At 45.3% G+C, this 24,968-nt stretch overlaps 1 protein-coding gene across 5 annotated transcripts in view; it reads left to right on the top strand.

The window, feature by feature from the left end:
- Positions 1-24,968, top strand: part of THADA (THADA armadillo repeat containing) — a 287,667-nt gene that overhangs the window by 195,113 nt on the left and 67,586 nt on the right. For all 5 annotated transcript variants that reach the window (XM_028514640.2, XM_036027907.1, XM_036027906.1 and 2 more), the window contains one exon: positions 4,254-4,369. In XM_028514640.2, coding sequence (XP_028370441.1) covers positions 4,254-4,369 — 116 coding nt within the window. The remainder of the gene's footprint in view (positions 1-4,253; positions 4,370-24,968) is intronic.

The raw sequence follows: 24,968 nt of genomic DNA, 5'->3' as shown, positions 1-24,968 counted from the left end.
CTGCTGTTATCATTTAAAGTGGGGTGGGGTGGGGTGTCACAAATTCGGTTCTCTCTGTTTCAGGCAATAAATCAGTGTAAGGAGGATGGGCATAAACCTGCAGCCCTCTTGATCCGCCCTTTGTTCTCAAACTGTGTTTTCATAGAGATTTGGGTTCAGTGAATATTTCATTTACCTCTTGATCTTCCATAAGTTTGGGAGGGGAGCATAAGAGCAGTGATCAGGGACAGGGACACCCCACCTGAAGGACCAGGAGTACTAGGCAGTAGCGAGGACAATGGTGAACACGCCTTTCTCGTCAAAGGGGCCCGCTGCCACTCCTCATCCCAGCCAGGTGACTGCTGCTCTGCGGGGGCGTGTCTCCAGGATTGCCAGGTGTTCCGATTTTTCAAAAGTTGGGACTCAGGATGATGTTGATATGAAATCTCCCAATTCATAAAGGACTATTTTTGAAATACCATGTAATCCAAATAAAACATCTGCGGCCACATGTGACCCCTAGGCCCTTAGTTTCCAGCCTCTGGTTTCCACCCTCGCTACCTCTTATCTAGACTATTGCACATGCCCCCTTCACCCAGTCTAGCCTGCACACTGCCCTGGCCTTCTTTTCCAGATCACAGACCTGCTCACTCCGAGCTCTCTCTGAAGAGGGCTTGCCGCCTACAGAATAGAATGCACATTCCTTGATGTTGCATCTAAGCCTTCTCGGTCTGACGCGACCACCCGTCCCGCTGTGCCTCCTTCCCCCCGCACACATCCCCCGGCTGTGCTCTCGTCACACACAGCCACTTGCTGTCCCTTGAGCACTCCCAGTATTTTCTTTTAATTAATAGCTCTCTTTAGAACAATTCTAGGTTTACGGAAAAACTGAGCAGGTAGTACAAAGACTTCCCATATGTTCCTCTCCTCCCAGCCCCTTCCCAGTTTCCTCCTGTTGTTAATATCTTGCATTAGAGTAGTACATTTGTTACAGTTAATACACCAACATTGACGCGTTATTGTTATTAACTAAAGTTCATAGTTTTGCATTCAGGCTCACTCTTTTTGGGGGGAAGACCACTGTTTTAATACCCTTAAAATTTTTCTTTTAGCCCTGGCTGGCATAGCTCAGTGGATTGAGCTATGATTTGGATCATAGGCACAGCCTATGAACCAAAGTGTCGCAGGTTTGATTCCCAGTCAGGGTACATGCCTGGGTTGCAGGCCACAGCCCCCAGCAACCACACATTGATGTTTCTCTCTCTTTGTCCCTCCCTTCCCTCTCTAAAAATAAATAAATAAAATCTTTAAAAAAATTTTTTCTTTTAGTATTTAGGTTTCTCTATTTGTATATTGTTCTCCCAATTCTGGCAAGATTTTTCCAAGGCCAAACACGAGAATCACTCTTTCTGTCTATTTCTGGAAGGGAGGCTGAAAGGGAGGGCGCAGACAGAAAAAGGAAGAGAACTAACATTTTTCGTAGGTGAATCGTGTGTTCCAAGTACCATATATGCTGTTAAGTCTCTCTACAATCCTATGATATAGATGTTATTATACCATGAGGAAACAGGTTAAGTACGTTGCCCAAAGCCCCATTGATAGTACCAGGTTTACATCCATGTCCACCTGGCTCCAAATTGTGTGCCCCTCCCACTCTTTGCCATAGGGCTGCATTCTAACCACTCATCCAGCCTTCCTGCTTCCCCCACAAGATTAGTGCAGTGTCACTCAGCTCTCCACTCCCAAGAAGGGGTTGGCACATACAGCAGCTCCCCCAAACCTGTGTGCATGTGTCCTAAAGGCAGAGTTAATACAAGTAAGGGAAGAGGCACCAAATATTGACATTGACTCAGCAAAACGTTGTTGAATTGCTGCTGTGCACTGGACCTGGTGGAGGAGGAGGTCCGGAAGCATCAGAGGAAGGCGATGGCGATGCTACTGTGTAGGTTCTGTCTCCCGGCCAGGCAGAGTCAGGGAAGCTTCTGTGTATCCATGACTAGCATGGAAGCCGCAGGAGAGCAGGGGCTCTGTTCTCTGCTATAAACTCCTAGGACAGTCCCTGGTAGTAATGGTTGTTTAATAAATATTTGTGAACCAAATGTTTGAGTCCTGTTGTAAAGTTGGGACCCTGAAAATGACACTGAACTTCTCACAGTTCTCATGTGCATTCAGCCAGTCATCCTCAGCTCTGGCAGCTCTGGGCTCCCTGTGTTTGGTTCAGGGCAGCGGTGCATTATAGGCTATTTCCAAATTATCCCAGACCTGGGCCTGACCACACTCTTAGTTCTCCATACGATTGTCGTGTGGCTTGTACCCAAGGTGACAGAATTGATGGACCTGTAGGCTGATTTTCATAAACCAGAGCTACCAGGCGTTTCAAAACAGGCTTGTTTTTGCCAAGCAAGGTGAGCAAATATAGGACTAAGTTTAAACATCCATCAGGAGTTATTTTTGAAGTGATTGCTTCTAAATGAGAGGCATTTGAAAATCTCGCAGCTTTCTTTACAAGTAAATTCCACAGCCATGTATTTTGCTGGTGTCTGCTGATTAATTGCAATCCTGTGACACCATGAAAAGCCCTGGTGGTTGGTTTTGTGCAGCTGTGGAGAAAAGTAAAGTGAGGCCCAGTGACGTTGCCAGCTCTTTCAGGCTGGTGGGGATTCAGGCAGAGGGAGGTATTTTTTTTTCACTCGGGCAGTCACCACAGAAGAACAGAAGCCCCAGCCAGACCCATTTCTCCAGACTTCACGACGGGCGGTTTGGGTCCCTGTGGGGGTGTGGTTGAAGTAGTGACATTTGATCTGTTGCTTCTGAAATAACAGATCCATTATTAGAGAAAGCATTTTCAATTTCCACATCAGGACATGTGTGCGTTCTCCTGTACAGTTACTTCTGTTTAGAAAAAATACCTGGTGGTTACATAAAATAAATGAATCACAAAATATTTTGTTTCTGTAAACAAAAGGTGGCCAGCAGGTACTCGTTGTTGGTAATTACAGATGTCTGATCCAAGAAAACCTGCTAACATCTACCTGTTTAGGGTCTAATGACTCTAGGTCTCTTGTTTTTCCTGGCCTCTTGCTTTTTCTCTCTACTCCCTTCCATCTGTAACTCTTAGTTATGCCCCTCACTGACAGGAGAGAGAAAAAACAAAAAGTTGAATCTTGGTGCTTAGAAAGAATCACCTTCAGCTCTGGTGAAGGATACATTAGGGAAAGAAGACAAACTGGTTATTGAAATAGCCTTTCAGAGTTCTTGATGTGTTACTTGCGCTTGCTCCACCCACCTCCTCTCCTTGATTCAAATAAGGACGACTGAAGGACTTCTCTGCTGTGCGTCTTTCTCCTTGGCAGTAGCTAAGTTCAGAGGATCTCATCTACACCCTTGTCCACTTTCTTTCTCAGCTGCAGGCTTGTACTCCTCACAAAGGCCTTGTTGATGTCATATGTGAGTGTGAAGCGAAGACACATGTAGGTGGGCACGCACACTCGCACCTGGCCTGTGTCACGTGTCCGCTGGAACCGTGGCCTGCATTCCAAACACAGGCAGCTAGAGATACCACAGATCTGTCTTCCTCTGCTTAATTCTTTCTTTTTCCTGCTTAATTCTGATATATAATGTCATGTAAGAGTAAGAAAGTGGGGTGTGTCTGCACTGCTGCCTCCACTCCTGACATCTCAGCAAAAAACTGCTAAAAAATCTAAATAGTTTACAAACGCCACTGCCCAGGATTTGCAAAGGCAAGCGTCACTGTCGCCTCTTTCTGTCGCCAGACTGTTCCGATGAACCCAGGCATGTAAACCAGCTTAGACTCTCAGGCTTTAAAGGGTACATTTTTTAATAAGAGACTGCTAACATAAAGAAAGATGTTTACATTGCCTTGCTGAAATCAACTTATAGGTTGTTTGGAACTGATAGGCTCTTGTCTGGTCACAGAGTACCCATCTTTCTTTGCTAAAATCAGTTTATGGGTTTGTAACTGCTAAGCTCTTGTATCAAGTGATTGTCTGGTCACAGAGCGGCCATCTTTATTTGGAGTTAGTCTTTATTTGGAATTATGTCGGGAACGCTGCGCACAGGTACGTAGGTTTTGCACTGCTCGCCTCATGCTCCAGTTCCAACGTGCTTTCTGCAAAGAGCCCGGAGCAACATTCTGCAGGAGTCTGTTTTCTTTGAGGGGCTATTTTGAGGAAACCTGAAAGTGAGGAACTTGCATTTAGAAAAAAAATATATATATTCACAATAGAAATTACTTTTTCTCTTTTTTGGTTTAGGTTTTTCATTTGTTAAAAGCCTTCTCAGACTCCAGATACAGAATGAATGCATACTCTCAGCAGGAGCTGGCTGACATTGCTGTTTGTACCAAAGCCAAACTCTGGCTGGCCAAGAGGTATGTTCAAATCCCTCGGGAGCAAGGCCTTATCAGGGGTTAGGAATATATTGGAGAGTTGCTGTCCCTAGTCGTGGGAGTTTTAAACGTCATTGGCATAAGTTTTCTAAAGTTATTGGAGTATTTATCTTTTTAGAACTTTGGGTTGTGGTAAAGAAAGAAAAATATTTTTTTGACAATTATTCTAAAACTGCTATGTGGCTGGGGGACATGTAATATGGCTTTTTTATCTGTCCACCAATCAGTTTATTTTTATTAATACCTGCTCAACCCTGTGATTTTTATAAATGAAAATCAGCTTATTTTTATTAATATGTGCCCAACCTTGTGTTAGATGTTATAACGATAAAAGGCAGTAGTTGATGAAATCGTGTGGTACAAACTCTTGGTGCTGTGGCGACTCAGAGATTAGAGATTGGTGTGAGGCTTGAGTGGGTCTGAAGGCCAGGTGAAGTGTGAATAAGAAGACACGGACGTCGCCATTTTCAGTAGGGTAGTTTGAACAAGCAAGGCAAAGAAGGGTGAATACGTATTTTTTTTTCATCCTTGCCATCGTTTGTTTATTCTAGAACTTAGAACATTTTCTGTGTGAAAGATGGACTAAAGGAATTTCTCATTGACTACATAGGAAGCCCTGCCTGTGGCACTGTTCAAAACCCAGGCCGCAGGACTCTGACGTTTGTGGGGCGGTGTCACTGCAGGGCCCCCGGTGCATCCTGCGTGAGCTTCAGCAGGGCAGGTCTGCCGGAGGCCCCGGGCCCCCACATTCCATGCTGTGATGTGCTGTGTTTGATTAGGAATCAGAATGTTGGCTGTCTCACATAACAGCCTCTATTTTTGTTTTTTAAAAATATATGCTTCTGTTCACTTTTGTTGGGCTTCCCACCTTATATGGCAAGGCCTGCAACTCAGTGGAATTCAACAGAGCATTGCTGAGCACAGGCCACACACCGGCCTTTGTGTCAGGAAAAGCAGGGATGCAGATATAGAAGAACTAGTCCTAGCTTCAAGGAGCTCACACCCAGGGTGTGAGAAAGGTGTGGAAATAAATAATTTTCATCCAGTGTGGTAAGTGTGATAATAAACGTATGTGGTAAGTACAGAAGTAGCCCAGAGGAGGGGCAGGGGGGACCCAACATTGCACCCTTCAAGAGACAAGTAGCATTTTGCCAAGGGGCCAGGGCCGGGTGGAACATTCCAGGCTCGGATAGTGACGCAGGCAAAAGGCATGGCAGCGTGAAATGGCATGGTGAGTGTGGAGAACGATAAAGGGCTCTCCTGGTGTGAGTGTAAGGTACATGTGGCAGAAAACGAAGCTGAAGGAACACTTGGGCCACGTCATGAAAAAAATCCTAAAGGAAACCTGCCGGTGAGGTGAAGGGTTCCTCCGAGTGTGGATGTGTGAGTCTGCGGTTTTTCTAAGCACCTGTAGCTTTGGACAGGGATATTGATGGGGAAATTCTTTAGTGTCTGAAATGCCAATAAAGGGAGTGATGGTTTTCCGCCCAGTCTTTGTTCTCTCTCTTTTATTTAAAGAGTAGGGGTCAACTGACCGTAAACCAGTTCCATAACCCTAGTATCGTTTGCCTTCTGTGTGGCTTTTGGACAGCCTCTCCCAGGTGCTTTCTTCAGAACAGAGAACTGTGACCACATTGTGCTCTTACGTGTTTACCAATTTGTGGGCCAGACCCTCTGGCTGTTATTGCTAGGTTATCACAAAGTCAGGTCTCTTCAGAAACCCTGCTACTGAAACCCCTGGTTTTCAGCCTGAACAGGCCAGAGAGAGAATACTACATCTCCTGTTCTTAAAGTTCTATAAGGAAGGAATTTCTGCCCCGTAGCTTGCTACCCTTTCATGGGTTTTACAAAATTCATCATCCACTGGCTTCATGAGCCTGTTCCATCTGTTTGGATAGGAAGGAGGAGATGGAGTAACAGGCCAGCCATCTGAACAGACCTTCATGTTGTGCAATGCCTGACGATGGATGACAAAGCTGCCATAAGCCTCCTCTGGAGCTGGAGAAGTCCTCCTGGCCTCTTTTAACCTTCCCTGTGGTTCCTGTTGCAATTTTTTAATCAGGCTTTTCATCATCATCACCCCCACCCACTTCTCTGATTTTTCTCCATGGTTTTCCAGCCCTAGAAAACAAAGGCATGAATCACTTCAATTCACTGGGTTTCCACCTTGCTTGCTAAGAGTCCAGGAAAGCCACTTTTTATGTTTCCAGTACAGTCAACATTTTATTATGCAAGTGTGAACTTTACACTTTGTGGGTGGTCTGTAGATGGTTCCGAACCCCAGGCTTCCTCTTACTGCCCAACGCACTTTACCATGTTAACCAGGATGTGTTTGGAGCCTAAAATAAAGTTTAGGAGGAAAACATATTGCCAGAACACAATGCATTCCAAAGCCATGGATCTTTTTCCCTGTATTATTCACATCATCGACACAACAACCTTGAGGTTCCTGAATTGGATATAAGTGTTGCATATAAATTGGATATAAGTGATGCAGCTTCGATCTGTCACATGCTTGCCCTGTCCCTGAGGTCCTCCGAGAGTGTTGCTACGGGAGGTGTCTGCACTAACAGCTGCTTGCTCACGTGAGCCCATTCTGGGTCCTAGTGGGCCCTTCTCAAAGCCAGCCCTGTCTTCACGTTCTCGCCTGCCTTTCCCCCGAAAGACGTTATAATGCACAGAGTTCCAAATTCCACTGTTGAAGTGGCTCCTTTCTGTCCCTAACAATTGACACGTGAAAGAGGAGTACATGTTCCTTTGTGCCTACTAAGGACTTTCTGGATCTTTTCGGTATAAGCTATGAAACATTAATGTTACAGCAAAAAAAAAAATGTTGGTTTAAATTTTAGCACCAACACCTTTTTTCCTCTACAGTTTATTTGATCATTAGCCTGAGTTCATGCAGTCCAGTAAGTACAAAAACATTAGTGAAGGTGTCATTTATTTGTCCTTTGATTCCCAAAGAAGGGATTTTTTTTTTGAAGTTCATTGGAGCCATTGGATAACCAACTCAGTTTTTAAAATTTTGACCCTGAAATTAGGGCACATAAAGACTTTTGTCATATATTTGTGTTTTGACTTTGCAAGATTAATAGGGATTTATATGAGGTGATTAAGCAATAGCCATGGAGTTATTGGGGAATTTCTGGTGATGAATGGCCAGCTGGCAGCGTGGCCTGAGTAGAGGACTGGGCTTCTGCTCTTACAGGCCGCTTTTCATTCCAAGATGTCAAAGCCTTTATAGAAGTCAGCTCATTAATCCTTCAAGTCCCTTCCTTCCCCTTTTTTCTCCATTCCTCCCTCCTCAGTCCAGTTGACTGTCTCTCTCTCTCTCTCGGTGTGAAGGCAGTTTACCAACTATTGAAGGAAAACTGAGCTGCCCAGGCCAGAAACCGAGTGAGAACAGGGGTCAGCTGCTGTGCTGGAGAGGCTGGCAGTGGGCGCTGCGGAGGGGCAGTCGGCGCAGTCCCTGGTCGGGTGCTGTCTGCCACTGGCCCAGCTGGCCCACAGGCTCTGCCTGCACAGGAAGGACTTTAAAAACCCTGTCCAGGAGGACTAAGAGGAGAAAAGATTTATTTACTTTGAGAAAATTACTATTATATTGGGCTTAAAAGTTTTTTGTTTTGTTTTAATATATTTTATTGATTATGCTATTACAGTTGTCCCAATTTTTCCTTCTTTGCTGCCCTCTGCCTGATACCCCCATTCCGTCTAGCCATCCCCTCCCTTAGTTCATGTCCATGGGTCATGCATATAAGTTCTTTGGCTTCTCCATTTCCTGTACTGTTCTTAACCGCCCCCCCCATCTATTCTGTACCTACCAGTTTGTACTTCTTAACCCCTGCACATTTTCCCTCACCACCCCCTTCCCCTTCCCAGCTGATAACCCTCCAAATCTCCATATCTGTAATTCTGTTTCTGTTCTGCTTGTTTGCTTAATTTGTATTTCTAATAGTTGTGCAGTTTGTTCATAGTTGTGCAATTTATTGCCATTTTAATGTTCATAGTTTTTGTCTTTTTCTTACATAGTTCCCTTTAACATTTCATATAATAATGGCTCGGTGATGATGAGCTCCTTTAGTTTTACCTTGTCTGGGAAGCACTTTATCTGCCCTTCCATTGTAAATATAGCTTTGCTGGATAGAGTAATCTAGATCGTAAGTCCTTGCTTTTCATCACTTTGAATACTTCTTGCCAGTGCCTTCTAGCCTGTAAAGTATCTTTCAAGGAATCAGCTGACAGTCTTATGACAGAACTCCTTTATAGTTAACTCTCTGCTTCTCTCTTGCTGCTTTTAAGATTCTCTCTTTATCTTTAACCTTTGGCATTTTAATTATGATTTGTCTTGGTGCGGTCCTCTTTGGGTCCAATTTGTTTGGGACTCTGTGCTTCCTAGACTTGTAGGTCTATTTCCTTTGACAAATTAGGGAAGTTTTCTTTCATTATTTTTTCAAATAAGTTTTCAGTTTCTCGCTCTTCATCTTCTCCTGGCATCCCTGATTTGGATGCTGGTACGTTTGGAGGTGTCTCGGAGCCTCCTTATTCTATTCTCAGTTTTTTAAATTCCTTTTTCCTCTCGCTGTTCTGATTCAATATTTTTTTCTTCATTATGTTCCAAATCATTGATTTGAATCTTGGCTTCATCCCTCCACTATTGGTTCCCTGTGGATTTTTCTTTATTTTACTTAATGCAACCTTCATTTCTGCCTGGGTCTTTCTTATGCTGTTGCAGTACCCAGTGAGTTTTTTGAGCCTCCTGATCACCAGTGTTTCGAACTGTGCATCTGATAGGTTGCTTATCTTCGTTTCGTTTAGTTCTTTTCCTAGAGTTTTGTTCTGTTCCTTCATTTGGGCCATATGCCTTTGTCCCCTCAATTTGGCAGCCTCCCCGTGTTTGTTTCTGTGTATTATGTAGACCTGCTTTGACTCCCTGTCTTAGCAGCATAGCCTATTGTAGAAAAGACACCTGTAAATTGTGTGGGGCAGAGCCTTAGGTAGCGGCTAGAGTGGAACAACCTGTCTTACCACTTTGTGGCTGGCGGAGGGGTGCGCTCAAAGAGGGGACAATGCCACGGCCTGGCCTCTGAGATTGCCTGGGAGGAAGCTGTCTCCCAGCACTCGCCCCCTTGCCAGTCACTTCACTTTCTCCCCTTCTCCCCGTGTGCCACTTGTGTCAGCTTAAAATTTTTTATAAATCAATTTGGTTCTCTAGTGTCTCTTTTGGTTATGGAAAGAAAAAAAATAAGTGTGTGTGCTTTTCTTTCTGTAAATGTGGTGAACTGAATGGACTATCAGACTATATAGTGAATGATGTGATGACCAGGAAGAAAATTATGTCCTACTAAATTTTTTCTTTTTTTTCTTGATTATCAGTGTTGTACATGCTTATTATAGAATATTAGTCAAGTATAAAATTTGGAAGAGAACATAAGTCTAATCTTACCAACATCCACTGGAAACCGCTATTATATTGGTTAACAGTTTTATGTATGTAGTTACTTCATCTTTTTTCCTATTCATTTTTAATGTAGTTGAGGTTATACTATATATGTAAGTTATAGTTTACTTTGTTCACTTAACGGTATCCTGAGAGCATTTACTATTATTATTAAAAATTCTGTGTAGTGTAGTCACTGTGGAAAACCTATGGCATTTCCTCAAAAAAATTAAAAACATAAGTAACATATGACCTAGAAATCCCACTCCTGCGTATATATTTAATGAATTGAAAGCAGAGTCTCAAAGAGGTATTTGCACATTCACAATATTATTCTGCATTATTTGCAACAGCTAGAAGGTAGAAGTAACCCAAGTGTCCCTTGATGGATGAATGGATAAAAAATATATAGTGTGTGTGTGTATGTGTGTAGGGGGAGAGAAAGAGAGAGAGAGAATGGAACATTATTCAGTCTTAAAAAGGAAGGAAATTCTAACACGTGCTACAACATGGATGAGCCTTGAAGATATTATGCTAAGTGAAATAAGCCAGTCACAAAAGGACAAATCCTATATGACCCCACTCATACGAGGAGCCCAGAGCAGTCAGATTCGTAGAGAAGAAAGCAGAGTGGTGGTTGCCAGGGGCTGGGGAGCAGGGTGTGTGGAGGGATGAAGAGCCAGTGTTGATGGGTCCAGAGCTGTAGCGTTTCAAGGTAAAAAGAGTTCTGGAGACTGGGTGAGTGACAGTGTAAGGTGATCAACACTTGAACTGTACACTTAAAATGGTTAAGATGGTAAGTTTTATGTTATGTATAGTTTATCACAAGTTTAAAAAATTTTTTTCATGACAAACATTTTAAAAAACTCTTTGTACCCTGTCATTCCTCAGAGGTTCTCGTTGTCCTGGCTTATGATAACTATTCCCTTGCTTTTCTTCCTAGTTTTACCACCTGTGCATCTCTAAAAGTAAAATACTTTTGCCTATTTTTAAATTAGAACATATCTCTGGATATATTTGTTAAAGGTAGCATATTTTTTGTCAGGCATTGAGTTTACCTGACTATTGCTCCCTTGCTGGCCCTTTAGTTTGCTTTCCATTTTTCATGTCATAATAACATTCTAGTCGAAATCCTTATGGTTGCGTGTATGTGTGTGAGAGAGAGAGAGATTTTAAGTGATTGTGGGTTATTACCCTAGGCTTGATGTCCAACAATAAGATAAGTTAACCACAAGGATATGAAAAGTTTTGAGGGTCTTGATGCACACTGCCGTACTGAATTACAAGAGGTATGTCAGTTTATCTTTGCACGAGCAGTGGATGGGGGGCGTCCATCAGTATTTCACTAAGATTTTAAAGATTCAGTTGAGGAAGTTTTTGCTTTTTGGATGCCTTCTGCGTGCTGAGCTCTGTTTAGCAGATTTGTCAATATTTCATTAACTGTTCTCAAATCTCCCTTAGTATAAGAAAATCTATTTTTCTACAGTGAACCAGTTGGGGAGGCAGACCCCATGGGTGAGACGCCCAGTTCAGTCAGCCTTTCAGCTTGGCATGAGTTAACAGATAAGTTAAAACAATGTAGACATTTTTTCCATTTTTACTTCTGGCGTTTCAGCATGGAAGCTGCCGTACGTAAGTGTTTTATTATGCCAGCTTACGGAGAGTCGTCTCCTGGCTGTCTGTGCGGCATTGCTCGGGCCCAGGTGTGTTGTGCACCGGCCACCAGAGGGGTCAGACTGACAGTGCATCTAGAGCAAATTGACCATAGGTGTGTTTTGTTTGACTTTAGTTGCTGGTATTTTTAAAATCAGGAAATTTTACAGTAAATCAGATTTCTAGCTTCTTTTGAAAAACTGGAAGGTCCAGCAACACCAGGCCAAATTCCCACAGGGCTGCAATGGGCCAGAGCTGACTTCTCCTGTAGGTTACCTGCTGAGCTCCCTCAGAATGAGGGGTTTTTGACCCTGGCTGTTGGCATTTCTCAAGTACCAGGTTGGCTGATGGCTGCATATTAGAATCATCTGGAGAGGTTTTCAAACCTACTGATGCCAGGTCTGACCTCCAGAATTTCTGATTTTTTGATTTAGAGTGTAGCCCAAGCACTGGTATTTTTAAAGCTCTCCGGGAGATTCTAAAATGCAGTCAGATTGAGAACTGCTGCTGTTTTCTTGTGCACTCTTGTGTCTCCCATCGCCCTGAGGGAGAGGGTCAAGGATGAGAATTGGGTACAATAAAAGTCGTGCTAAAGGGTACTCGTATTTTTTTCCTGAGGCCAATGATTCATTTGAGAAAGATGGTTGGACTGTTTCTCTAGCCTGCCACCCAGGAGATGTAGCCATTGAAACTTTGCACAGAGGGCCCATACAATTGTTTCACATATGGGTGAATTTCTGAGGTTGGTTACTTAAAAGCTACCTTAGCAGGTTATTTTCAGTTATGTCATTTGCTCCCCAAAGTGCCATTTAAACCTAATACTCTTGTGTGATTGATTTTTCTGGAAGTTCATGGCCCATTTTCACTTTTTTGAGGTGATGCTTAGATAGAATAGACTACACTTTACCACTCCATTGTACAAACAGTTATTGAGCCCCACTGTATTCCAGGCTACATCAAATACGGCAACTGTTTATTAAAACCACTACTTCAGTGTAGCAAAGGGAACAAAACAAGGCCACAGACAGAATCACAGACCTAGAACTTTAGTGCTGAAAGAATGTTGAAGTTGACTGCAACCCACTCCATCCCCTGCTTGTGGGAAGTGCAGCCCAGAGAGACGGGGTATTTATTAGTCTGTTCTCACACGGCTGACCAGGGGTAGGATTCTCCCTGACAACAGCTGGCGTTTGTTGAGGACTTAGCTCCCTGAGCCTTGTCAGGCTCTTTCTGCTGAACCACACCTCCTCCGTCTGTCCAGACAGTGTTTTCATGGCACGGCACGGCGTTGAGTGGTGCAACCTTCCACATTCTTCAGAGCAGTGCCTCTCAGACCAAGGGCACACAGGAATGGCCTGGGGGTCTGCTGAGATGAAGACTCCCACTCAGTCAGGCTGGGGTGGGGCCTGAGATCCTGCATTTCCAACAAGCTCCCAGGCAATTCCAGTGCTGCGGGTTAGGGGGCAGAGTACGTATTCCAAGGGCCCAGGGTCAGGGTGCCAGGCACTGTGATCAGCCAGCCCTCTCTTTTAAATACTTCACACCCTCGTCCTCAAGGGCTTGTGACTGGAGCTTGGAGCCACAGGACAGGGCTGAGGCTATTGATGGGGTCATTCCAGAATCCTTTCCCCATCCATCTGGGATGACCTGCATGGAGAGGGTGCAGGGCCCCGGCGCCCCGCTGGGGAGTCCACACTCCCTTGCCTGGGCAGCTGTCCCAGTGGCCTCACTGCCTGGGGTAGGACCAATGCTTTGTTGGCATGCAGTAAGTATTTATCATTTTGAAAAATAACAGTCTGATATTCTGGTGAGAAAAACAGGCTCTCAGGAATACCAGAACAGGTCCCAAGGTTATGGGGAAAGCAACCTTGAGAAATACATTTTTGAATAAAGCAGTGCTGATGTGGGGCTGGGGAAGACATGGTGGAGGGAGCTAATGTTCGTTGAAGACCTACTCTTTGTACTAGACCCAATTTGTCACCCCAAGTTAGTTGTTATTTGCAAAAGTTATTAGCTCTGTGGTCCATCTCCTTTCCTATACAGCTTCCCCGGGTGCTCCTGACACTCCCACTTCTCCCTGCCTGAGCCCCTCGTCTGCCCCCCCCCACTGCCCCAGCACATGTACTCCCAGTCACTTCACCACCTCCTTCCCTGTCCGTTATCCAGGCTCTCGTCTATTCTCCCCATTCTCTCTCACTTGCTGGTCCCCCCTGAGCTGAGTGGTGTGTCCCTGGGGGTCCTGTGGGCTTGAATGTGTAAGGAAAATATGCTTCTAGAGACAAAGCCAGGGCTTGCCTTCTTGTGTGTGGCAATCCCAGCTCTTTCCCAGGGGAGTCTGTGGCCAGCTGCAGAAGGCCTGGTGTAGGATTCTGTTTTGCTTTACAGCTGAAGACAGCATTTATTTTCTAACCACCAAATTTATTCACACAAGATACTCCACTTCCCAGGCAGGAATACTGGGGCTTAGGTCTGATTCCATTTTCCCACTGTCCCTTAGCCCTTCCCCAAAGCCCTCGTGTCTCTTGGACTGATCCCCTCCCAAAGGAAGAGGTCCTTCTTTCGTAACCGCTGTACTTGAAATAGAGCCCTCGGTTTTTCGCCACAGCTGCAGGTTGCTGTTACTCCCATGCCGCTGAAATGACTCCGGTCAAGGATTGTTCAAGCATTCAGAGGATCGTGTGGCATTTTAAGGCTACCATTTGTGGTCCCTGCCAGGACGTTAGGGGAAGCAAGTCTGAGCAGGGATGGTTAGTTACATAGCAAGTTTCCAGGCATTGCTGGGCTTGGGTTTTGCTTTTGGTTTGTTTCTTCTCTGCACTTTCTTTTTCTTTTTTATCAAAATAAGAGTTTTCCCAGTACTTTCCTCTTCCCCCTTTTTAAAATTGCTTTTCTTTCAACTCCAAGGTTTTATTGAAGAGAAAGATTCTCATGAGGACCCTTCTTTAGCCCTCCAACTCAGCCCATTCAAAGTCTTCTTGAGCCTCATAACATACTTGAATGAGAGAAATGAAGTTGCTGTATTTTAGACCCAAGCTTGTTGACATCTGCTCGCTTCCCTTCCAGACTTCTCAGGAATGTTTAAGGTCACAGTGTCTCGGGATGAGATCCTGTTAGTATTTTTAAAAAACAGAGAGAAACATTAAGTTAGCATATTTTAACCCAAACCAATGGACAAGGTGCAAAACATTTTCACTAGATAGTACATTTAAAAGTATGTCGAAGTCCCGAAGGAATAAGTTGTTTGAGAAGAAGTGAAGCTTGAGGGTATACGACGTATTTCTTGTTGACAGGCTGAGCTTATGGAAACTGGTTGGGTAAGAGCAGTCAGCAGTGGTCAATGTATTAAACTGAGCCTTTAAGCAAGTTGCCCAAGATCAAAGTTTCTGCATACCGCTGCGAGAACTAGAAACAGCCCTTTTATGCAACTGTGCATCAAGCATTCACTCCCCAGCTGCGCATGCTTTCTACTTTCGAGCATAGAAACCTGCAGACCTAACCTGGAGTTGGTAATTAGTTCGATAGAGGGCTCGGAAACACCCTGTCTTGCTCCACTTGTAGCTCTTGGCCTGTTGGGGTGTTGCTGTTGGAAGGTATGGGCCACGTTGTCACGGCCCGGCTTTCAAGGGAGTGCAGGCTCCAAGTGTCCTCAACACATTCTCATAATATGATGTAAAGCTCTAATACAGTGGGGTTTTTCCTTTAGTGTGTAATGTGTTCCATCTCTTGGATAAATCAACACCTTGGTTACCTTCATTGAGCTGTTCCCCGTGAATTCAAGCCAGCTCAGATTCACAAACAGTACAAAGCAAGGCACAGGGGGGAATTTAGAGATGAATGATGTTGTCCCTACTTCAAAAACCAAGTAAATAAGACTGGTGTGGATTTTTTTTTTTTTTTTTTTGCTGATTTTAGAGAAAGGGAGAGAAGGAAGAGAAACATTAATTTTGTCATTCCACTTATTGGTGCGTTCATTGGTTGATTCTTGTATGTGCCCTGACTGGGGATCAAACCCACAACCTTGGCATATCAGGATGACACTCTAAGAAACTGAGCTACCTGGTCAAGGCAGGTATGGATTTAACTAACTGTAAATAAGTTAGAGTTTGGTAAATGCTGTATTGAGGCCAGACTGTGTTACAGGAGCCAGCTTGTGGGGGGCAGGGGGTGGCATGTCAGGAAGTCGCCTAGGAGGAGGGAGAAGTCTCTAAAGGCCGAGTGAGATGCAGCTGTTAGTTAAGGTTAATTTTCATAGATTGGAGAATGAGTGAGGTTACACTGGTATAGAGCCTATGTTGCCAAGGAAGTTGTGTTGGTCTCATCATCCAAGTACAAAGGAAGGAATCAGTACAGTGCTCAGCTTGTGGGAACCACTTTAGTGATATTAGTCATATATAATAGAGTCTCTGTTATCAGAGTTTAGTTATGTTCCAATCTAGTTGAAAAGAAAGCTTATGTATGTGAAACAACCAACACTGATGTTCATATAGAAGTTCTAATTCTGTAATACGTTTAATAAACACACGACTTCAGAAGGCGTTCATTCTAGGGTAGGTAGGTATACGAGATGGATCTTAGAGCACAGGTGTGATCTAACACCAGAAGTGTCGGGAAAGAGCAGTTCACGATGGTGGACAACATGCGTGCTGTCACACCATAGAGAATACACTCGAGGTATTGTGGGCCAGTGAGGGGCCAGAGCTGAAGAAGACTTGGTGTGTTTTGGAGAGCAGTGTAAGATTTGATAAGAGACCAGGTGTGGCAGGCCTTAAATGTCAGCCAGAGGAATTTGGATTTGATCCAAGAGTTGAAAGGAAGTCAATAAACTAAGGCTTACATTGGCAAATAGGCTGCCATCTCCATGCACGAGAGACACAATGAGCAGTGTTTTAAATCTTCCCAGACTCTCCCAATGATCAACAAACTTTCCAGCCCTTCCTAGTAGCAATCCACCAGCTCTCTGTCACCTGGAAGCCCCTGTTGCCTACCTGGGCAGCTAGGAATGGGGACAGAGATGCTGCTAAGAAGACCATAGAACCACAGAATTTATAGTGGGACAGGGAACTTAAAAATCATCTAATCTAGTGGAATCCTCTCCTCAAACAGAAGCTTAACTGGAAGTTCAAGCTGTTGAAGATAGAAGAGACAGAAAATATGGTGCAAGGCTAGGGCGGGTCTAGAGGCTCACCCACACAGCCTCTCACCCAATGGGAGCCCCAGAGGAGACTAAAAGTGGCACTCTGACTCCCTGTTCCAAAAACCCAAACCAGTGTTTGTAGATGAGGAAATAAACACAAGGGGGCAGGTGATTTCTTCCTACTTGACAGATGCAGCTGGATCTGGAGACGGCCCAGGTTAGAGATATAAATAGCACATTTATTTTTTGCCTCTTGATCCTCTTTGTTCTTCCTGCAGCCTGATCACAGGGAATACTGCAACCACTTGCCTTGGGCTGCCCCAGGCCCTCTCTCCAGAGCTGCCCTTGTTAGACAGGGACCCGTGCTGTGGTTCACAGGCGGCAAACACAAGGCCCATGAGCTGAATCCACCTTGTTTTATCCAGCCCAGCACCTTGTTTCTATCTGGCAGCAGCCCGGAGCTCTTGCTTAACTGTTAAGGAGTAGTTACATTTATACAGTCCTAAAGTTACATTCGGCCCTTTGAAGGCAGCCGTGAGGCTGATGTGGCCCCTGGTGAAAATGAGTGTGACGCCCCTGCTCTAGATCTTGTGGCCATCATAACTTAGCTACTCTAGATCCCCTTTCTGCAGAAACCCACTCAGCTACTGCTTGATCTGGCCAACAAATCGTGCTAACACGTTACTAAGCTCTAACATGTGAATAAGTTCATGGTCCTGGGCCATACAATTGTTTTTAGTAGAGATCTTTTGGAGACAGTACCTTTAACTGAAATCAGTAACTCAACGGGCAGGCTTTCAGGCAACATGCAGACCTGGCGGGAGGGCTTCTTGAGGCCTCACTTAGTCTCCTGCCTCTCCCCCCTCATGCTGAGCTGACTCGCGCTGGTATGTCGCCCTGTGTGGCCAAGCTTCAGGCTGCCTCCAGGAGGCCTTGTGGGGCATGTGGGCTGGGCTTATGTGAATGGGCCAAGGGAGCGGCTTTTAGAGAGACCATCCAAAACCTCACTGTCCTTCCTGCGCTCAGCTGCCAGTGATGCCTGGGGTTCCTTGGCCAAGGGACTGGCCTATAGGCCTCTGGAAATAACACCTTCCCACACAACTTCAGCTCAGCCCAGGGCTCCCTCACTGAGTCAGAAGGGACCCTCACCAGCCCAGGGCCCCCTCTTCCTGGGTGACTACAGGGAGCGGCACTTCGAGAGGCCCTTAGTGAATGGAAAAGCCTCTAGCCTATGAACACACCTTTCAAAGGTGAAGAGCACTCTTGAGGTGGGCTGGTCTGGGTTCTGGTTCCAGCTCAGCTACTTAACCAATGATGTGTGGCCTGTAATTTTGGGGGGCGGGGGTAGGGCTCAGTTTTTAGGCCCCTCTGTAAAGTGGGATGCTCTAAGATAACAGTGGGAAATAGATGAGGGCAGGGAAGGACATGGTGAATAATGGGTGGGAAAGTACAAAAGAGCTAGGCAAATACAGGAGATATCTATTGTTGAGTAAGTAAGTCTTTATCAGCATAACTGGCCCTGTTGAAAATAGGCCTTTATGTCGGCCCCCACAGAAACAGCTCTGCCCGGAGCCTTGAGTTTCTCCAGACTGGCTACCAGGACACAACACCAGAGCATGAGGCTACAAACCAAAATACTCCCTTTGCTGGGCACAGCGTCTCACTTCTCATCTGGTTGTGTTTGGACACATAGATATAATTTGTCTGGAAAACCTTGATTCTATTCTTGGTTTTTGCCCTGATCTTGGGTAGGTCACTTGAGCTGTATGAGCTTCTTTGGGGATTTGTAAAAATGGGAAGAATAATGCCCTTTAAAAATAATATTATTTTTCTTTTCTCTTAAGAATTTAATAAAGATAAGACAGGAATCTTTTGAAGATTAAACTTTTAATAAAGAACAGTTGACATGATTATTATCATTATTACTATTACAGCCAGGGCCAATGTCGCAAGTGTGTGCTCTGCCAAGTTCACATTAGCACGGTTCTGTTGACCATGCTGTTTGAAGTTCTCACCTCGTCATCTGCATACAGGATTCTCATGCAGCTTCTAGAAGTTTTCCTTTTCCTTCACCTCACTTATCTTTTTCTATAATCCTAGGGAGAAAGTAGAGCTTGAAAAGAAAGGAGACTTCTGTTCACATTTTATATAATAACTGAAGCTATATATCCTCCAAGCCCCAAACTGTACAATAAAAGCTCTTGGATACTACTTTTCTCCCATAATTCCTAGCACATAGCTTATTAAGTTATTAACCAGCAATTTCTCTGGCAGCATATTAAACTTTACTTTTAAACAAGTCACAGAGGGGGGGAAACATGCATCTCTCATAAAAGGAATAAAAAACATACACCCTCTAAAACGGTTTCCCCAGGCTTTGAACAAATCCCAAGTCCCACACAAGGTCTCTTTTTCCTCATTCTCTGCACATAACTTGAGTGTTAGTACATTAATGAGAAAAAGATGCCTCATAGAGAGATGGAAAAATATGAGGGCCTCTGGGGTGTGGGAGGCTCCCTGGGGGCCCTCGACAAGGCAGGTGAGCCTGAGTGGAGGGCAAGGCAAAGCCTCGACATGGAGGCCGTGGGCTCCTCTCCAGCAGTGGCATTTCCAGGGAGGCAGAGGCGCCTGTGACTTCAACCCTGACCTAAGAGGTGCCTTCTGCAGACTGCCTGGGCCATGCTGAGTCCTACCAGGACCCTGGTAAAGTGGTGAAAGCCCTCTGTTTGCTGGACTCCATCCCCCAAGAACAAAAGCAGCTTTTCCAGGGCCCCTCGTGCTCTGAGTACGTGGCTGGGACACTCAGTTCCTTCCTGGGCAAACTCACAGCTCACGTTCCTCTTGCTTTGTGCCTGGCAGCTTGGTAAGAATCCCCTATAAACTGGTCCACCACCAGAACAGGGCACGAAGATGGCTTCACTTTAAAAGGAAAATCCAAGTAGGAGGGCTATGGAGCAGCTTATATGTGTGGGTTGTGAGTATAAACACTTGAAAAGCTCCAGACCAAGAAAGGCTGGATGGAGGTTGGAGCATAACATAAAAACGCAGCTTTGCCATCCCCCCGCCCCAGGGAGGGCAAGGTAAACGAGCAGCCCCGGGTAGCCAGCCAGGCCCTGCATGCTGCTGCCAGCTGGCCCTGCGTGCACATCTAAATTCTGGATGTTACAGTGGGGGGAAAATAACTTGTTTAAAAATATATATTCTGCAATTCATGACCATTTGGCATCTTGGTTTAAACAAACGCCCTATTGTTTCTCTAAGAATGCCATATGATGGTTGCTTGGCGGGGGGCTGTGGTAAAGAGGGAAATCAGAAGGGGGCGAGCAGCCCTTTTTATTTCATTTACACTTCCACATTTGTGTGACGGAATGTGGCCTGCCTCAAAGAAGCACCTCCTGGCTCCTTCCCGCAGAGGCTCTTCCTTTTGTAACCGAGTATAAGGAAAGACAACGTCTGGTCTGCAGACGGCCGCCATTGCAGAGACGTGAACAAGGACTGCAGGGATGGCCAGCAGGGTCTCGGAGAGACCAAAGAGAGGTCAACAAGACGCCCTGTGTCGAGTCAGCCATGTAGATCATCCTCGGAGGCTGTCTTCCGATGGTTGGTCAGACGAGGTTTCCTAGAGGCAGGCTTTGAAGTGAGTTTTAAATGCAGGACATGGCGCAGCTGGACGCTGTCAAGCGGTGGGGTCCAGGACAGGATGTGGGAATGTGTTGCAGACTAGTTTTCCCTCTCCCTCCACCACCACTTTCTCTCCATCATTATTCTTTTCTGCTCCCTTCACCCCACTTCTTACCTGCCTTCCCTCTCCTTATTCCCCACCCACTTTCTCTCTCTTCTGGTTCTCTTCTTCCCGGCCTATTTTGGGCCTGAGGGTGGTCCCCAGGACATAGCTTCAGTAACTCCTCCGCTGGCTCTGTGGTGAGAGGCTGCCATGCCTTTTGCTCGCTGTCATTGAGAACAGAGGAGATCTGAGTAGGAGTGGGCCTGTGCAGAGCCAAGACTAGAGGAAGAGCCTGCAGTGGGTTGTGATGAGCCCCTGCTAGGGCTCAAGACCCAGGGTCTTCCTAAGCCATCAGGCTCATCCGCTGCACCTGTTTGATTTTCCGGTCTGCATTCCTCCCTGCATGTGGCAAGCAGGTCCCCGCCTTTGTATCTTTGTTGCAGCTCACTCTCCTGCCTAGAATTCCTTTTTTCCTTTCTCTGGCCAAATCCTTCCCTGTCTCCAGACCCCCGTCCTTACTGAAATTCCCTCTGATGGTTGTATGTGTGTTTTGCTTTCTTCCACATACACCCTCCCCACACCCACACGCGCACAAGATCCTAAGCTCTGGAAAGGTGGGACTTTGTCCTCTCTCTCCTCTTCTGTCCATGAGGATATCCCCCATGGTGCTCAGTAGATGTTTCTAGATGAATAAAGTTAAGCCGTGAGTCTAATCAAGATTCTGGAGTCGTACTTCCCTGGGAACTAGAGTGACCTCAGCCCCTGACTCTGTTGAAGTCCACGTAGTCTCTTGACTTAGTGACCTTAGCAGATGCCAGCAGCCTGAAGCCAGAACAGCTGTTTCCAGCCTCTGGCGATGGCAGTGTGTTCTTGTAGAAGAGGTTCGTATATCCAAAGTAAACTCTCTGTCCCTTCCGGGGAGCCACCAAGGCTTCACAGTGGTGAGTGGGTACCCCAGCTCTCCGGTGTGGATGGGGCTGATGGGGTCCCACTGGGAACTGCAGCTCTTTGGAGGGTTCTTTTAAACATGAAATGAGTGTTAGAAACAGAACTTTTTTAAAAAATTGTATTTACTTATTTTTTGAGAGCGGGGAGGGTGGGAGAAAGAAAGGGAAAGAAATATAAATGTGAAAGAGGAACATCGATCAGTTGCCTCTCGCAAGCCTGCAACCCAGGCACGTGCCTTGACCAGGAATTGAACCCGTGACATTTCGTTCTACAGACAGTGCTCAACTCACTGAGCCACACCAGTAAGGACTGGAGCTTTTAAAGGTCACTCCTAAGCCCTCCTGTTTGAGGCGTTTCACTCATCCTCTATCATTTCCTGCTGTTCTTCCCCTTTGCACTTATTGCTACTCTCCAAACATGTCATGTGCCCAAGTCTTTGGACATGTTGTACTTCCTCTGCTGTGGTCACTCTGCCCGTGGTCCGTATCCCAGCTTCTCCCTCACTCTCCAGCTCTCCGCCAAGTCGCTTCTAGACTCACCCAGGGACACCAAACGGTGCCCACCATCTTGGATTTTCCCTCTGTCAACCCCTCCTTCCGGGCCCTTGTCACACTCGGGTGTGGTTGGTTATGTGTTTCGCCCACTGAACTGGTGACTTTCAGGTGTTTCTGACAGCCACTCACAACAAAAAATCCACTGGACACGTGACCTAATGTGTATCTGTGTGCTGTGTGTGTATGTGTGCACGCATTCATGCAATCTTGCACAGTTTGAAATTTAAGTAATGTCTGTGTAAGATATGAACAGTCTAAAAATGAAACAGGGAATTTACTCAAGGTTCAGCATTTTAATTTCAGGAATGTTCTCTCTCAACACATCCGTCATCATTTCGGATACCAAGCATAACCCTACTGATACCATTTAGTATAGTGTAGGGTGGTGGCTTATTACCTGGAAAAGAAAAAGAAACAAGTTAGAACAAATCAATCAATATTTTCACTTAAAATTATTGCATTTATATTTTACATTTAAATGTGTTAAAAATTCATTCTGGGCCAGGACTTTACAGGTGAAGGAAACAATGCTATGACTTCGGTGCACTCTGGTTGTATTTTTCTCCTTCCTCCCTTCCCTAGGTTGCTCTCTCCTCCCTCTATCTTCCTCTCTCACCTCCCCTCTTCCCTCGCTTCCTCCTTCCCTTTCTCCTTCTTATGCTGGTCACTACCCAGTAGTTGATTGCATAACCAACAAAATTGGTCATAACCTATAGTTTGAAAAACACTATTCAGGACTCGAAGTTCCTTGAGGGCAGTGACTACGTTTCTGAATCATTTCATCTTCATATTTCCAAATACTGGCACTATTCCTGGCTCTTAGTCGTCCCTTAGTAAGTGTTTTCTGAATGAATGGTCCTCAGTTAAAAAGCTCTGCAGCCACTGGGATTCCGGAAGGGACAGGAGAAGTGAATAATTTATCACAGACTTCCTGAGAGCTCCTGCTGTCCTCTAGACACTAGAGCCATTGTGGACGTGTCTGGGAAGCCCTACTCTCTCCGCCCTGCATTCTGCCTCCCCCCAACTTCCAGGAGAGAGGGCAGGAGGTTTAATGAAGTTCAGAGATTTCCCAAGGCAGAAACATATTAATCAGGTTCTTGGGCAGATATTTGTCAAGAGACAAATGATAAAAAAAGTGGAAGAAAGCAAGACTCTTAACAAGCCCTTTGTTTCATTTTATATATGTAAACTTAGTCCTCGTGGTACCTGACTCCTGCTACTCCTCTAAAGCCACCATTACGCTGTTTTTCAGCCCATCTGTTAGACCCAGGCTACTTCGGGTTTTTTAAACACTAAATCTTCACTATACCATGCCCCATGCCAGGGTTTTTCCATTTGGGGGTAGAAAAAAGCCCCAAACCCACCAAAACCCTGTGGCTTGGTTTCCTGTCCAGCTGGCTTGCTCTTCCCAGGATTTTATTCCCATCATCAAAGTGGCTTGACAGACTGAGAACAAACCTCTGGCTCACCCTGCACTCACAGTGTACCTTTTCCAAGTCAGAACAAACACCAAGTAATAGTGAGAAAAAGAGAGAGAAAACTTATTTTCCTGACTTAGAAGCCAGTCCAGAGTGAAGCCCAGCTCCGACTCCAGACAGGGATGTTGTGTGGCTGTGGTCGCGGCTGTGGCGGTGCTCAGGGGTGGAGCCGTGAATGGCGGGCTGCACGCCAGAGTCTCTTTCTGAGTCGGTCTCCAAGGAGCAGCCACGGATGGACTCCTCAGTGGCCCGGATCCTCTCTGTTTTATGGAAGCAAAAGCAGCAGCGTTTGAGGGAGCCTCCCATGATCTCATGGACTACCTCGGACTTGGCGCAGATCCTCACGTTCTGGGCGCGGTCTGCATGGTCTCTGGAGTGTCCCAGGTCACCAGCCTAGGCCAGGTCAGGAGTAGATGCAGAACACCAGCCTGGCAGGGGGTTTTAAAGATTGCCAAACTTTCCTGTATTCGTTTAGAAGTTTAAAAAAAATTAGCTTAGCTAAAAATCTCATGGAAACTAAGGTCCTCATCAGACTTGCGAGTTAAACCAGTTCCCCCAACACTTCCCTTTGTGGTTCCACAGACAGAAAAACATCCAGGGTGGGAAGCTGTGAATCTGCGAGGCCACATGGGAGCGGGCACTGCATTTTAAGAAGCGTCCAGTTAGCACGAAGCATCTTCCAAAGGCCTGCTTGCCTTGCTCTGGTTCCCTCCTTCTCAACACATTCTTTCATTTTCCCAGTCTGGTCTCCCCAGGTCCCTAGACAAGCCAGACTAACTCCTTTCCACATCTATCGCCCTCTCTCAGAATGACCTTCTTATCAACTTTGTCTGTCTAAATTCTTCCCATCATTCAGGGCCCCGTTGGAATTTGATCTTCATAAACACTTTTCATCTCTCTGGTCCACCCTGATTTCTTCTTGTGCTTAACTCTGTATTTCCTTTCCCAAAGCTTGACTTTGTTTTCGTCTGTATGTAACTGTACAATATTCTCTGAGGTCAGAAATCGTCTCGTGTATCCCCGCCCAGCACCTGACTTAGAGGTGGATGCTCGGGAGGCGTCCCACCTGCTCTCTGCAGGCATCTACTCAGCCCTGTGCGGGATGCCCAGCTACCCTGCTTTGGGTTTCCTTCCTTCCTTTCTTGAGTAGCCCTCTCTTCGGTAGGGGAGGGCCTTCCTCCCTGTTAAACAGTGGAAATGCTGGAATTGCAAACAATGTCATTAAAGAAGTTTTCATCGACTGTGGGCTTTTCATAGTGGGTAGAAGGGTAAGGATAGGCAGTTATGGTTGGGAGACCTGGGGGAAGCTAGATAGGGACAAAAGGTAGGGGCAGGATTGGGGGTAAAAAACTCAAATAGATAAAAGTATTTAACAACAACAAAAAAAATAGAACTGCAAGATACTAGAAGAAAGTTCTAGAGGAAAAATTAAAATATATATATATATATATAAATAAAATTTTGGAGAAGGGTTGGGCTTTGTAAGCATGACATAAAACTCAGGAGAAGTAAAAAACTAATGTATTTGACTGCATAAAACTAAACATTTTTGAACTGCAAAATAAAATTATAAGTAAAGTTGAAAGACAAATAATAAACTACAAAAACATATTTATAACACATGGCAAAGCAGATTTCCTTAATATACAAAAA

The sequence above is a fragment of the Phyllostomus discolor genome, chromosome 6 (assembly GCF_004126475.2).
Source record: "Phyllostomus discolor isolate MPI-MPIP mPhyDis1 chromosome 6, mPhyDis1.pri.v3, whole genome shotgun sequence".
NCBI classification, from domain to species: Eukaryota; Metazoa; Chordata; class Mammalia; order Chiroptera; family Phyllostomidae; genus Phyllostomus; species Phyllostomus discolor.
The sequence above is the reverse complement of the archived record's forward strand: the minus strand, read 5'-3'. Positions and strand labels throughout refer to the sequence as shown.